Source organism: Strix aluco, chromosome 6 (genome assembly GCF_031877795.1).
Source record: "Strix aluco isolate bStrAlu1 chromosome 6, bStrAlu1.hap1, whole genome shotgun sequence".
Classification (NCBI taxonomy): Eukaryota; Metazoa; Chordata; class Aves; order Strigiformes; family Strigidae; genus Strix; species Strix aluco.
This window is the reverse complement of record NC_133936.1, coordinates 40,972,382-40,986,455: the sequence shown is the minus strand read 5'-3', so window position 1 is coordinate 40,986,455 and position 14,074 is coordinate 40,972,382. Positions and strand designations below refer to the sequence as shown.

The 14,074-nt window shown below is 43.4% G+C and overlaps 1 protein-coding gene across 10 annotated transcripts in view; it reads right to left on the bottom strand.

The window, feature by feature from the left end:
• Positions 1–11,949, bottom strand: part of UBE2F (ubiquitin conjugating enzyme E2 F (putative)) — an 88,245-nt gene extending 76,296 nt beyond the window's left edge. For 8 of the 10 annotated variants that reach the window (XR_012623871.1, XM_074829766.1, XM_074829765.1 and 5 more), the window contains exons 1-2: positions 11,825–11,949; positions 9,071–9,204 (exon numbers count right to left, since the gene is read on the bottom strand). Coding sequence is in view for 9 of the 10 variants with exons in the window: in XM_074829766.1 (XP_074685867.1) it covers positions 9,071–9,188 (118 nt within the window). In the remaining variant the exon portion in view is untranslated. Of the gene's footprint in view, positions 1–9,070; positions 9,205–10,799; positions 11,331–11,824 lie in introns of those variants that run through there. The other 2 variants (XM_074829770.1, XM_074829761.1) reach the window with 2 other exon arrangements.
• Positions 11,950–14,074: the final 2,125 nt, after the last annotated feature.

Sequence of the window (14,074 nt, the reverse complement as noted above, 5' to 3'; positions counted from 1 at the left end):
TGTTAAGATTTTTTTGCCCCTGTGTCTGTTGGATATTGCCCCTGCAGCACAGTTTGCTATAGATATGCACTCCTGTTCAAGTAATATTTCATTTATTACATTTCCCATGCATAAAACTTAGAAGTTATTAATAAAAGAAAGGAAGTAACCTGGTTCAATTGCATAGCTCCTAGGAAGGGAAGTCTATTCCTAAGTCCTTCTTTGCCATGCTACCTTCTCTGGAAGACACCCTGCTTTCTTCCTGTGTATTTTATTGAAGTCTTACTTTCAACTACCTGTATTTCACAGAAGTATGAATGAGATGCATCAAGATACCTCCCCCTTTTGCTTCTAAAGTTTTAGGAAACCTAATCAAATCCCTATAGTCTTTTTTCCCCCCCTCTTGATTTCTAACTTTGCTTTCTGCTCTGCACAGACAGGCCCATTTATTTGGGCTAACAACAACATCTAAGAGATTTCAACACCAACTCTCAAAAACATACATCTGAAGAAAACTGTAATTCAGTTTAAGAAATGGAGAGCAATTTCTTGGCACAGAATCCAAACTGATCTCATCACAATTAAGAGCTCACTAATTCCCCAGAACTTTTCTTGCATCCAAGCTTATTAAACCTGGCTGGTCTCTGCAGAAAGCATGATGCTTATTTGACTCCCACCTCCCACTTGCTTGGCACAGCCCTGGTATCCCTCCATCTGCAGCCTGGGAGAAACCCCCACCAAAACAGAAGCACTGTGTTTCACACTTAACTAAGAATTCACAACTGCGCTCTAAAATCCCACACTCCAGCACCTGAGCAACCACAGCCGATTTAACTGAAGTTGTGCACTGAAAAATACTGGGGGCATACTTTTGCTAAAAGTTTTCAAAGAGTACTGTCTTTATAATATACCAAAAATATAATTTCAGCTATAATCAAAGACTTCCTTCTTACTTTCCCCTTCTGGTTAGAAAAAAAAGACAACACATAACCAACTACTGAAGGCTGCAACTACACAAACCCATCGTAAGAGCATTCCTCAACCCCTTTCCCTTTAAACTCAACAGCCTATCATAGTGGGAGGCACTATCAGTCTTCACTAGAGGCTCTTATTTTAAGGTGTTGACTGCTTTCCTTATTGCTTTCTGTGCTTGTGTGTTGTTCGGCTTAATGAAACCTGTCCACCCTTTGCTTCAATTCTGAGAAAAGGGCAGCAGGGAAAAGGGAGACAGCAAGGGACAGAGCATGTTCAAACCCAGCAATGGCTGGGCGGCAGCAGCTCTGCTGAGCTGGGGCCTCACTTCTGCCTCCTGCAAGGTTCAGTAGAAAGGTTACTACTGATCACCACACTTCCTTTGAAGTGGGAAAAAAATTTCCTGTAATGCATTCACGCTTCTGTGTTTCCCTTTCTCTTGGCACAAGAATGAGTAAGTTTTCTTGTGAAAAGATGAAAACAAAGGTGCTCACACCCATGAGTACGGAACAGCGTGCCCTTTCTTTGAAGGTGTGCAAACACATGGAAAGGCTATGATAACTATCACAGAATCATCTAGACTGGAAAATACCTCGAAGATCACCCAGTTCAACCATTAACCTCACACTGACAGTTCCCAACTACACCATATCCCCAAGTGCTATGTCAAAAAAACTAATCCACACAAAGGTTTTGTGAGCAAAGGCAAGTTCCCCAAAATTAAGGTTTCTGATCAGCTCTGCAACAAGTCACTTAAACTAAGAACGAAACAACTTCATAAAGCTATAATAAAATATAAAGACCTGCTTCAATAATCTAAACTTCTAAAGTAACATCAAGTAAGGAAATAGTTATTACTATTAACTGTGCCGTATAAACATTGGTGATTAACAATAACCAGTATATTTAGTGGGCCAAAGCTGCAGTGCTTGTGAGTTTTGCAAATTCTATGACTCTCTGGTAGTAAGCCTTGACATTGAAGTCAATTTTGTATTTTGCTGCTCAAAAAGCAAACATTTTGACCACATCATTCAATCTCTATTAAAATTCTGACATTTTAAGTTACATATTTTCTACATAAAGCAATACCACTGACAAGAATATTCTCCATAAGAAAATGCCCCTTGTGCACTCTGCCAACTTATCGGGATGGTTTAACAGATTTGTAAATAAGCAACACATATAAGCAGCAACTAGAGCTCCAACGCACTGAACTTCCAAGAGCTCCAGAAGCCTCACTAAATGAAAGAACAAACTTAAATCTCACAATCTTTCTGACCTTCTCTTTCAAAAAATGACTGTAACTACAGCTGAACAGTAAAGAAAATCATAATTTCATAATGTTTTGTGGTTAATCAGCATCTGTGCCTCAATTCATAGCCTGGCACCTCACCGTTCCTTAAGATGCCCAGACAAACAATCAGATAACCCAGGTCTCGGGAAATACTGTGCAAAAGCACTCCACAACTCCCACTGGAAAACGGTGCTCGTCAATGCCCACTCAGCCCCAGCTTCGCAGAGGTGCAGAAACACTGTGGAGCATCTGAATTCCTCTCACAGTCAAGAGGGCTTATTGCCAAGAAGAGGCAAACCCAGGAGCACTGCAAGGCCCACTCCGATAAGCCACCCTGGGCAGGTCTGAAAGGCTGTTAAGTGCAGACACATGCCAGAGCTTCTGCAGCTGAAAAGAAACTGGGGTCCAGTCAGTCCAGAGCCAGACTAGCTCCCCACCAGCCAGTCTGGTGTTCTGGAAACCTTATGTGATCTGGTGCAGAAGCACACCCAAGTGGCAGGTGTATCTGCAGAGTCCTGCTCTTGGCCCAGCATGCACCTGCTTGAACAGTTCCAAATGCTATTTTAAAACATAAAAACAGTAAAAAAAGCAAGGGTTAAACTTAAACCTACGACAGACTTTGGAAGAGTTGAATGCAAACTGATTATGTCTCAGAAGCAGCTTAGGAACTTTATAAATCAGTGGAAGGCTAAGCCCAACAAAAGCAACCAGAGCTATTAATAAATTATTTCACAAACAATAACTCTCCCTACCCATGACAATTCTCAGGACAGAAATAGGAACACACACTCCTGACGTGTGTACAGGCATATGGTTTATGAGACACCCACGTGAATGTTATATTCAGTAACGCACAGACTATAATCATGTCGTTCTGCTCCCTCCCCTTCCCCCACCCCCCCAGAATATAGAAGTGCTTTGTTTACTAGCCTTGACACAAAGAGGCAGGCCACATGGTTCCCACTGGAGTTTGGTTTTAAGTACACCGAAGGAAAGCATTATTTCCTCAACTGAAATTAGCGTTCCCATCCACAGCAATACTTACTTCTCTCTGGTTTTGTCCAAAAAGCCCCCTCTTCTGTTTAGGTCCCTCTTTAATGTACATCTTTAAGACTGCTAGAGATGAAGATAAATACCTTGACACTCTGACAAAAACTCCATTTTCTAAGTATTAACTCTAGCACTATAATGCTGTTTGCCTCCTAATTCTTATCCATCTGTCTTTATAGCTTTCCCCGCTCAGCTCCTCTGAACTGTACAACTGTACAGACAGAAGTCAAACAAGCCACCTAATACTGCCAGCTTCTTGACAGGGTAAGAGATGTGTGTTTTCCTTCCACTTTCAAAGGTTTATTTTAAACAAGATACTATCAAATCACATACTTCAGCTTCTGTACACTATTACAAAACTTACTATCCTGACATCAAAAAACTAGAAAAAGCCACTGTGGTTAGAAATCTCTATCTCTGCAGTGTTATCACTTCATCCTTCAGGTATGCTGAAAATCAGAGACATAAGAAGTGAAGCAATACATTGAACCAGGCCTCCCTTTGGCAGTGAAATCCTTAAAAAAAATCTCAGTAATAATTTTTTTAATTAGCTTTCATTTTTGTTGAGTCTTTTTGGCTTTACAGTATCTATCACAGTTAGGCTGCAAGCATTTTAGTGTAAACTACTAGTTTCCTCTTCAATAAATATAAATCACTCATTCATCAAGCTGCTTTCCACCGTCTTCCAAAATAAAGGATTGAATGGCGGGGGGCACTAAGAAGCATCACTGAAAAGGAAATGCTTTTGTGATTTAAGTTGTGCCATGTGCAGAAGTTAATGCAGCGTTTTCAAAACAATGCCTCAAGTAATTTCAAGAGTGGTAATGGAGGAAGGTTTTTATTGATTCTCAAAAAAAGTACTCCCCCCCCCCCCCCAATTTTCCTCACCTACTATTGTGAGGAAGGATATTACTGCACCTGACAGTTTGAAGAAAGCAAATACATGGATTCTCCCCATTTTTACTTACAATGCAGATTTACCTCATTTTTATGATCAGTTTCCAACCTCACTCTATAAATGCACACCCAAAACATTTTCTGGTTTATATAAATCTAGCTGTAAAACCCACCATTGTTGAAGACAACTGAGGAATAGACCATGCTAACTCATTTTCTTAGATATTAAGTTATTTCAAGCAATCACAATCAAACTAGGCAGCACTGGTAATATTAGACTGAATAATGTTTAGATGCACTATAAAAAAGCATTCCAAGTGATAAGCCTTGTGATCCATAAGCATATACATCACTGCTACTACTGACATCCTGGAATGTTCTTTATCTTTAATTCAATTTAGTAGTCACGTTCATTATACAATATTAAACTTAATAGTATTTTGACTTGTCCTCAGATCCTTTCAGATTTTCAGAAAGGATCTGCCTTTCAAGTTCAGCACTGGCTCAGAGCATCCAGCAGGAGCAGTCATGCAGCCCCTATTCCTAACTTAATGAAGTTCCCTCTTAGAGATGAATTTAACATCAAAAATTGCCTCTGCAGCACAGAGCAAATTGAGAGCTGCTAAAGCAAGTGTACTGCTTGCTCTATTTTAGCTTACATACTAGGCCTATGGAATTAGGACCTTACTCTCCAACTGCACCTATATTGAAAATCCAGTGCAAATAGAGATGCAAGAATAAGTCACACTGAACTTTTAACAAAGTTGGGCTTTACCAGAACCTCTCCCCCGGCCAGAGAGGCAGCAGAGCCCCTTCAAGCACCATTTCTGTCTGCTCCTCCTCCTCACATCAGTATTTGTTTTCTACCTTCTCCAGTTGTCTGCATTTCCTCCATTTGATTTGTCTTGAAACGTATTAGTCACTGCTTGGTCTCCCTCCAGTCCACCCCTCCTTGGCCAGAAAGCCTCTCTCCAAGAACTGGCAGCCTGAATTACTAGTCCTTGCCCTCCCACACCCACAGACACTCCCACCCTCAGTGATTTCAAAGTGGTGGATGTTTTCCCGTGACTTTCCAGGGTTTCAGATGAGAACCACCACCGTGCTCTCCACCCCAGACGTTTGTGCCCTGCTAACCTTCCCAAATGTGCATTTCTGAGATAATCAGCAGGGGACAGGCTGCTACCAAATCCTGTTTAGCAGCCATGACGAACACCCCAGAGGAAAAACAGCTGGAAGACAATATCCAGCTGTCTCAGAATTACTTCCCAACATAAAACTTCAGGGATAGAGGTTTTTCCTTTCATAGTATGTCCATGAAATAACCCAACAAAACAGTGTCCTGAGCCCTGATTGATAGTTGAATATGTAACAATATCGGACATGTAAGCAAAGGAACAGCTTAGAAAAACTAACAAAGGGCAACAGTATTTTAAGAGTAGCTTTTTCACAGAAGCAGAAAAAAGCCTGTTTAACTTGCATCCATCACTAAAGCCAAGGACAGCACCTGATGACACTCTGCTGATAGCTCACATAATTCCAGCTTTAGTAAAAGTATTTCAAGTACCAACTTTCAACTTTCTTCTCATCTATATGTTGCAAATAGCTAACATCATACCTAAATTATCACTTATTTTTCCTACTTCAAGGCAATATCAGTTAGCAGACATACATAGTTGGTCTATGCCAAAGTTTGCAAGCATCATCTACACTTATCAGTGGCTGGGGTCATGGCCATCTACTCCATAATCAAACTGGCACTGATCCATTTACCAGTCAGTGTACATCATATATTTGATGACTGCAGGGTTATCAGTGTGACAACACATCCTTCAAAGAGATACTATAATGCCTTCCTGGACTGAACTCTCTATCAACACAAACAAGCCTGTCTTTAATTTACCTCCAGATAAAAACCAGACACTGTCTGTGTCTGGGCGATACCTCTAGTAAAACTGGCAGACATCTGTCTGCAGAATTTATTAGACTATCCCCAATTTACTGTGGATCAGGAATAAGAGTGTGTCTCTCCAGCACATCATCATCAACACTCGAGCAGGCAAACAGCTCTCTGACCCTGGTTCATAGCCTGTTGCCAGCTCCCAGGGCCCGGTGGGATTTAGCACACTGTACCAAAAACCACCCTCAGCTAAGCTTCCAGGACAGCTCACCACACGCGTAAGCTGCTGTGGAGGACGCTGCGCAGACCAGTTGCCTGCTGTTCTCCTACTAACTCAGAAGCTACAGACTTATTTGAGGCCAAGAGGATCCATGTGTGTTATGGAAAGAGCATAGCTATCACTGAACTTTCTAATGTACGTGACCACAGTCCCTTGTTCCTTCAGCTCGGAGGCTTTTATACAGTAGAATAAAACCACCAGTACTAACACTGTTAAGAGGTACAACTGAACCAGCACTAATCTCAGCATAGCTGCTGGGGCAAACAAGGACAGAGCATGCAGGACCTTTTCTCATCTCCTCCTCCTCCTTCCTTACTGATGGCCAGCATTTCTTTCCTTTTTTGTAGAACAGATTTTTTTTTTAATTCACAGTTGCCAGGAGATTGCCCTGATTAAGCCTTTCACCCATTCTGCAACTGTCATCTGCTTGTTTGATAACTCCAGCCTAAACAAACATCAGTAGTAACTTCTACTTAAAACTACTCTTACAGGCTCCCGCCAACTTTGTTCCACACCTGATACATCAGCCTATTAGTTTCATACAATTAGGCAGTAAAAGGCACCCTCGCCGTACACACGCCTTTAGCAGGCAGCTCTGCACTCCCCATCAAACTCATTCCTGCAGATCTATACATGACCTAAAAACCACTATCAACATCAGAAGTCCATCTTCACTCAGGCTCTCAACATTGTAGATGCTGCCACAGCAGACAGAGCTGGAGCAAGTTCTACAAACTTTTGTAATTGAATGGTCTAAATTTGGCTTAAAGAGTAGCTTAAAAGAGAACATCCCCAACAGGTCTTTCACACTAGCTACTACGTTTTCCTCTCACTTTCAGTGAAGTGATCTGCTTCTACTGTCAGTTCCCATTTCGGTCCAGAAACCGTTCTAACCAGACTGACAGCCGCTCCTACAACTCTTTTGGGAGAGCCACGTGATACAACTTTCACACACAATCACATCACAATGTAGCACTCACCCTTGTCAGAAGGATGCTGGCAGTGACCCGCTTTTAACATTTGTCAGTTTGGGACTCAACTCATCCAATACTTAGTCTGCGCTGCTTTGCCATAGCAATTACAATGTCAATACTAATTTTCTATAGCTTACATTCTTTTCTTCCCCTGCGGAATTAGGTAAAACTGAAACACATGACTGCTCTAAGGATACAGTAAAATTTCTTACGGCACCTCACACTATACCAGGCATTGTAGTTGAAGGGTACTTGTATTACACTGCTATTTTCCCCTCACGTCTACACCTGTAGGTTAGTGAAAATCTCAGATTATGTATATTTAGTAATTTGGCTTTGTAGCTTAGCCTGGTTAAAGAGCTTACTCCTCCTGGGTGATATCTTCCCCCCTCAGAACTGGAGTTAACTGAGGATTTCCAAACTGGAAGTCTAAAGCAAGCTCTTTGCAAGAGTTATCACATCAGGGTTTAACGTGTATTAAAACTCCCTGCTCTTAGAACAATGCAAGGAGGGAAAATTGTGAATATAACGTTCCTACAGTCTAGCTGATGTACTTCCTAGTGCACCAAGGCAGCAGCACTTGCAGTGAAACCTTGCTCTAGTATACAGTTACATGGCAGAATCTATCCTAATTAAAAAAACCCCACATGTAATGCTAGAGTTAGGCAATATCATTTAGGAAAATATACCAGCATCAGTCTCAGGTCATTCTGAAATAAGACCAGGAAATGTGAGTATCCTTTGACTAGCGTGAATCCTAATAGTGACAGCTTACACATCAACAGTACTATATGCGGTATTGATCATTTCTAGCAGAAACATCAACATAAACAACATATTCCTTGCCACTGGATCAAGCTGCACAGCTCACCCATTAAAACACTCAACTATTACCAGAGGGAGTAAACCTGAGTTTAAGCTCATAGTAACTGCAAATGTCAGCACCCACGGATTTTTCAATATAATCTTATCTATACTACAGAAAAAATGAAGAGCAAGAAAGAGCTGTCCCCGATTTTACTACAGTTTAATTATTGTCTCACAAACTACCTCATTTACCCAGAACTGCCACAAAGTAAAAGTCTGGGGGCTTTCTTCCCCACCAGTGGCGAGCCAGCTAGTAACAGCCTACAGTAGCCTTCCTAGAACAGACTGTATCGTACTACAAAAATGAGTATTGTTTTTTTATTCACTACTTCATACTCAGCTTCCAGCGACTCCAGGCCTACGAAATATCCCTTCACATTGCTTTAAGGTTTTAAAAGTGTATTGCCTCTGATCTATACCATTAAAGACCACCGGAACACTGATGTTACTTCTAGGACTTTCTTTCCTGTCACAGGCAGTTACGACGTTGCTCAAAAAATACCTTCCGATCAAATCACATCTGGTATTCTCCTCCTATATATTTCGTGACACTCATGTGACAACTTTTTATCATGATGCTTTAATTAATGACACAGTTCCCAATGATGGATTCATTTTTCAGCAGAGCAAGGAGGCTTTTTGCATTTTACATTATTCAATGAATATAAGTCTCCTAGGGGCAAAGAGCTGTTGGAGATGGTGTGTGCCAATATATACCCTACAGTGTAAGTCCCGAGGTAAGTCACAAGCAATTTTAAAAATACTTCTAGAAATCATTTTATATGCAATTTACTATTGTTTACTGGCAACACATCTGCAAACTCCAAATCCCCAAATATTTAAATATAAGTTCTTTTCACCTTTAACAAGTAATTTATCTCGAACAGACACCCTCCGAGTTGAATCAGAAGCTGGATTGGATGCACGAGGTCCTCTGACACCATCATCCCGCTTCAACTTGCTTGCCAGAGTTAGCATTACTGCTGTATTCAGTCTAGAATACAAATATTAGAACAAAGTCAATTACCAAAACTAAAGCACTGGAGGGAGAAGTATAAAGCCAAATTAGTTAGTTCCTTATTCAACAACTATCATCACATTCTTAGCAGTCAAACAAAGAATATGATATATACGGTTAACATGACTGATTAAAGATGAGGACGGCCTAGAGTACTTGAAGAATGAGTTTGGTTTCAGATGTGAATACTGAGAGAGTTACAGTACATTAGGCCATGAGGAAGTTCAGTTTTGCTGGAGAAAGGTCAGACTTTCATCACTGTTTACAATCCAATTTCACTGCACCACCTCCTGCAGTATACCACTGCTTGACATCGCTCCTTTGGAAGAGTTGCTGTGAAAATATCCCCCTGTCAGATCCCTGGCTGGACAACCTGCTACGACAGTTCTCATCCATACTTCACATGACAATATTATGAGCTACTTTCTGGCTGGCCAGGGGAAAAAAAAAAAAAAAAAAAAAAAGAAAAAAAAAGGGGAGGGGTTACTGGAACAATTCTCTAACACTAGGAAATGAGCTTCCAGTCAGCTACCAGGACACAGGAAAAGAAACGGATTTAAACTGCAAATCGTGCAATTATCTGTGCAGCTACACAACAGTAACTCTTCACAGGGCAAAGCAACAGGGGAGAAAGTTACATACAGAGATTTGATAACTGAAATGAAGAGATTTTTTGCTGTGTCAGTCCTCCACGACAGAAGATAACTGCACTGATAAACAAATTACAATAAAAGGTGGATAGAATACCAAAGTCATAAAACCAAAACATTCAGTCTGTCATGGCTTAATATATTTTGACATTACTCCTAGCTGAAGGCAGCTCATTCTTGTTAACAGTTTGGCCAAAACCAACATAATGCTGACAGGATCCATACCCTTTAGGCCCCAGCATCACTAAAATGGCAGGAGAGATGTTTATCCTTCAGTCATATGAGTTAATTCAGGAAAATAAAGGGAAAAAAACTTGTAAAAAGTCAGCATGTAGTCTTTACATTAAGTAGTTTGCATAGAAGACCAGACAGGTATGATGCAGCAGATACAAAGACTTGAAACAGATGCTCAGGTAAAATCAGCTCTCAGAGTATAAAATGGAGAATCAGCTGAGATACTCATAAGGCAGATGATAAAGTCCAATAAACCACTGAGATGAAGACAATCACACTACAAAATGACAAGACGTGATACAAAATTTATCTCTGTTAGCTTCAGCAGTATGTGTCTCAGTATTTCCTCCCCTCTTCTAAGCAAGCCCTGAAGTGAAGTTTAACAGGTCCACTGCAACAGCACCTTGCTTGTTCATTTTATTTGTTCTTGCCCCAGAGAAAACAGGAGATAGAGCCTCTGGCCTGCCGATCTACACACTACATCTGTAAAAGACAGCCCTATTGCTTTCCCAAGGTTGTGAGAGAGCTGACAAATTTATACCAAACACCAAGCCAACACCAAAATACCAGTGAAGGGGCAAGAAGGAGAAATGAAACAACTGACGTGACATTTAGATGTTGAGAACATAACAGATAAGTGAGTAACCAAGTTTAAAAAAAAGGAAAACATGTATTTCACAATAGTACCTAACAGTATGAAACGCTGGCAAGATCTACAAAAAGGTCAGGTTCTCTGAAGTTGACAAGTATGTGTGTTAGCTTCAAGACGTGTATTTTAAAAAAAATAAAATTCAGGGCAAATATAAATCCCACTTGCTCAACTGAAATATACAGTAGTTTTTTTCCTCCTATTACTGCAGAGAAATAAGCAGACAAAACAGTCCTTTTTTCTTGAATTAGAGAAAGACAACAGCTGTTTTAAAAAAAAAAAAATAGAAAAAAGGGGAGGGGGATTAGGTGAGTCAGAGTAGTAGTGACACAGGGTCCTAAAAAAAAAAAAAAAAAGAAAAACTGTAAACTACAGGTAACCCCCCCCCCAAAAAAAGACAAAAAACCCCAAATCCTTTTAGGTGCCAAGTCCAAATGAAATCAACTTCAATGGGAATTAAACGCCTAAATACCCTTATCGATCCGTTTCCTCACTGCTTGTCCTAGAAGACTAGGAAACCAAGAAGTGTGACCAGTGTGGAAAATAGATGATTCGCTCCAGCTACACCCCTAATTTCATCGAAGGAGCACAGCAAGGAAGCACCCAAAACTTGCTAATCGCACGGGGAAAGTAAGGCTTTACCACTGCACGGCACGGGGGAGGGAGCGGTGCTGGTCTTAGTGACAGGGGAGGGTAAGAGAGCCCTGGGATTTCTCCAGCTCCCTTGGGAGCGGAGAGAGCGGGGGGGCCGCCCTGCCCCGCACCGCCGGTGTCTGCTCCCCGCGCCGCTACCGGGAAGCCCCTCTGCAGGGGGGATCGCCGGGCCCTGCGGTGAGGCCACGACCCTGCTGGGCCTGGGGAGTCGTCCCGGGGGCTCAGCGGGGTCTCCCCCACCCGGCGTCGCCGGGGGCCCGAGGCCTGGCGGGCCGGGGCCGCCCCGGGAGATGTGGGGGCACCAGGTGGGGGAGGGAAGGGGCCGGGCCTGAGGCGGGGCGGGAGGAGGCAGGCCTGAGCTGCGGGGGCTAGCCCCGACCCGGGGCGAAGGGGGGCGGCCCGCACTTACCTGAGCGCGGCGTCAGGGCACGGCTCCCGCGGCCAACACCATCCCCGGGGCTGGCCCGGGGCAGGGGGCGGCGGCGCGGCTCCTCCCTGCCCCCGCCCTCCCTCCGCGGCGGCGCCGGAAGTGGGCGGGGCCGCCGCCAGGCGCGCGCCCTCCACCACCCGCGGCCGCGGCAGCGCGGGGGGATCTCGCGAGAGTTGAGGCGGAGCCGGGGCTGCGCCCGGCGGGTTCTCGCGAGAGCGGGCGGTGGCAGCGGGGCGCGCGCGGGCAGGTCGCTGCCGCCAGGGCGGCGCCATCTTGGGGCGCAGTGGTTGGAGGGCACGGGCGGCCCGGCGCTGTCGGCGGGAGCGAGGGCTGGGGCCCTGGCCCGGTGCCTCCTGGGCGCGGGGTCTCGCAGAGCCTGAGGAAAATCAGACCCTTGCCAGCGGGAAGGGCCCAGACCCGGCCCAGAGTATGGCCTTCTCTCAGCACCGACGACATCTTCTGCCGTCCCCAGTGCGGGTTGATTTAGCTGCAGTATTAACCACACAGAGTCACAGGGCAGTGGGATAAATAGCAACACCACAAGAGGGGAAAAAACAACAGTTGTCAGGGTGATTTCAGAAGGGGAGCTTAAATGCCAGGCTTGGTGTAGCCTTTGCATTAGGGCCTGCTTAAATTAATTCACTTACTCTGTACATTCCAGCACCAGATTAGCAGAAGCAATAGTCAATTGGATGAAATGAGTGTAAAAAACTGATTGTAACAGTGCATTTGATAATGGAGAGTAAATTACTGGGATGTTGTGATTAGTGTAACCAGTTGAATCTTTACAAACTCTTTCACAAGTGGGTGTAGACCTGTAGAACTTAGATTCGTGCGTAAACTTAACAAATGGCCATTCAGTAGCTTCCAATAAACAAGGGAACCAAAACAAAGCAATTAGAGCAGCATCCAGGATAGAAGGTTCGATAACGCAAAGCTAGAGACCAGACACAAGGAAAGTTTTGCAGACAACTACTGAAATACTGTGTCTTAACATTCACTGGAATGATACCGCTTCCCCTTCACCAAAAAAAACCCTGGAATTTAGCTTAGTCAAATCTAGTTAATCCAGTGCAGAACTGCCACTTGAGGCCTTAAATTGTCTTAACCCTTTCACAAGCTTAATGCAAAAGACGAGCACCCGGTTGGATTGGCTGAAAAGCGTTTGCCTTTTCCACAGCTCTTTTCAGTAACAGCCTGTCCACTGCAAATTGCTCATGCTTCGGTTTTCAGCTGGAGAAAACTGTAACTGAAAGATGGAGAAAGAATGTGTTTAGAAAAACCTGCTCTCCACTCTCTGGTTTCAGCAGCATAGAAGGCAAGAGGGGAATTATGGAAAAAAAAAATCGCCCATGTGTATATGTGCTGATGATGGCTGGAAACAGTGAACGTGGCAGTCGTTTTCCTACACTGGCTTCATGGCTATGCTGCACAGACACACGAGCTGGGATGTTTAAAAATTGCCAACTTTAAGAGAAAAATAATCTCAAAAACTATCCAAAACACTAAATCCTAGCGTTTTTTTCTGATTACAGATTAACCCAAGTGCATATTGATCCCATCGGCTTAGCTGTAGAGATGCAGGGGACAGGCAGGACCCTGGCTGGGCACCTCACACCAGAGGGTACGTCTGTTCAGACCTCACCGCCTGCCTCCATCTACCCTGGCTGTGGGTCTCTTCTTTGCCAGGCAGATGGGAACTGTGTTTGTGAGCGACTCAGGTGCCAAGTGTCTTAGAAAAACCTCTGTGTAATTCTGCTTTCATAGTCCCATGCCGGTGCACCTAGAAACCAAGAGAGTGGCCTGAGGATAGCTGTGCTTTCAACGGCAATAAGCTGAAGCTGTTTCACGCTCTGCAGTGGACTATGGACCCTACAACACCATTTCTTGACCCCATCATAAAGCCTGCTGGGGCTTATGGAGGGGAAAACAAAGGTTGCAAAGTCAAGCTCAACACTGGTATTTCCCGTCTCGTTTGCCTTGTAATAGCAAAGTCCTGGAAATGCAAGTTTGAATATTCAAGACACCCATGTATCTCCTGCTTCTGCTGATACTTTTTCTCTCCTAAAGGGCACTACCCACTACCAAGGTCCAAAATTCAATGAGTCACAACAGTGTTATTATTAGTTAGGCTTAAAATGCCCTACCTTAACAACAGCTAAGCTGCTCTTTAGAAAAGACAAGAAATATGCTTCTATTTTACCTGCAGGTATTACCCGCTGTCCCTTT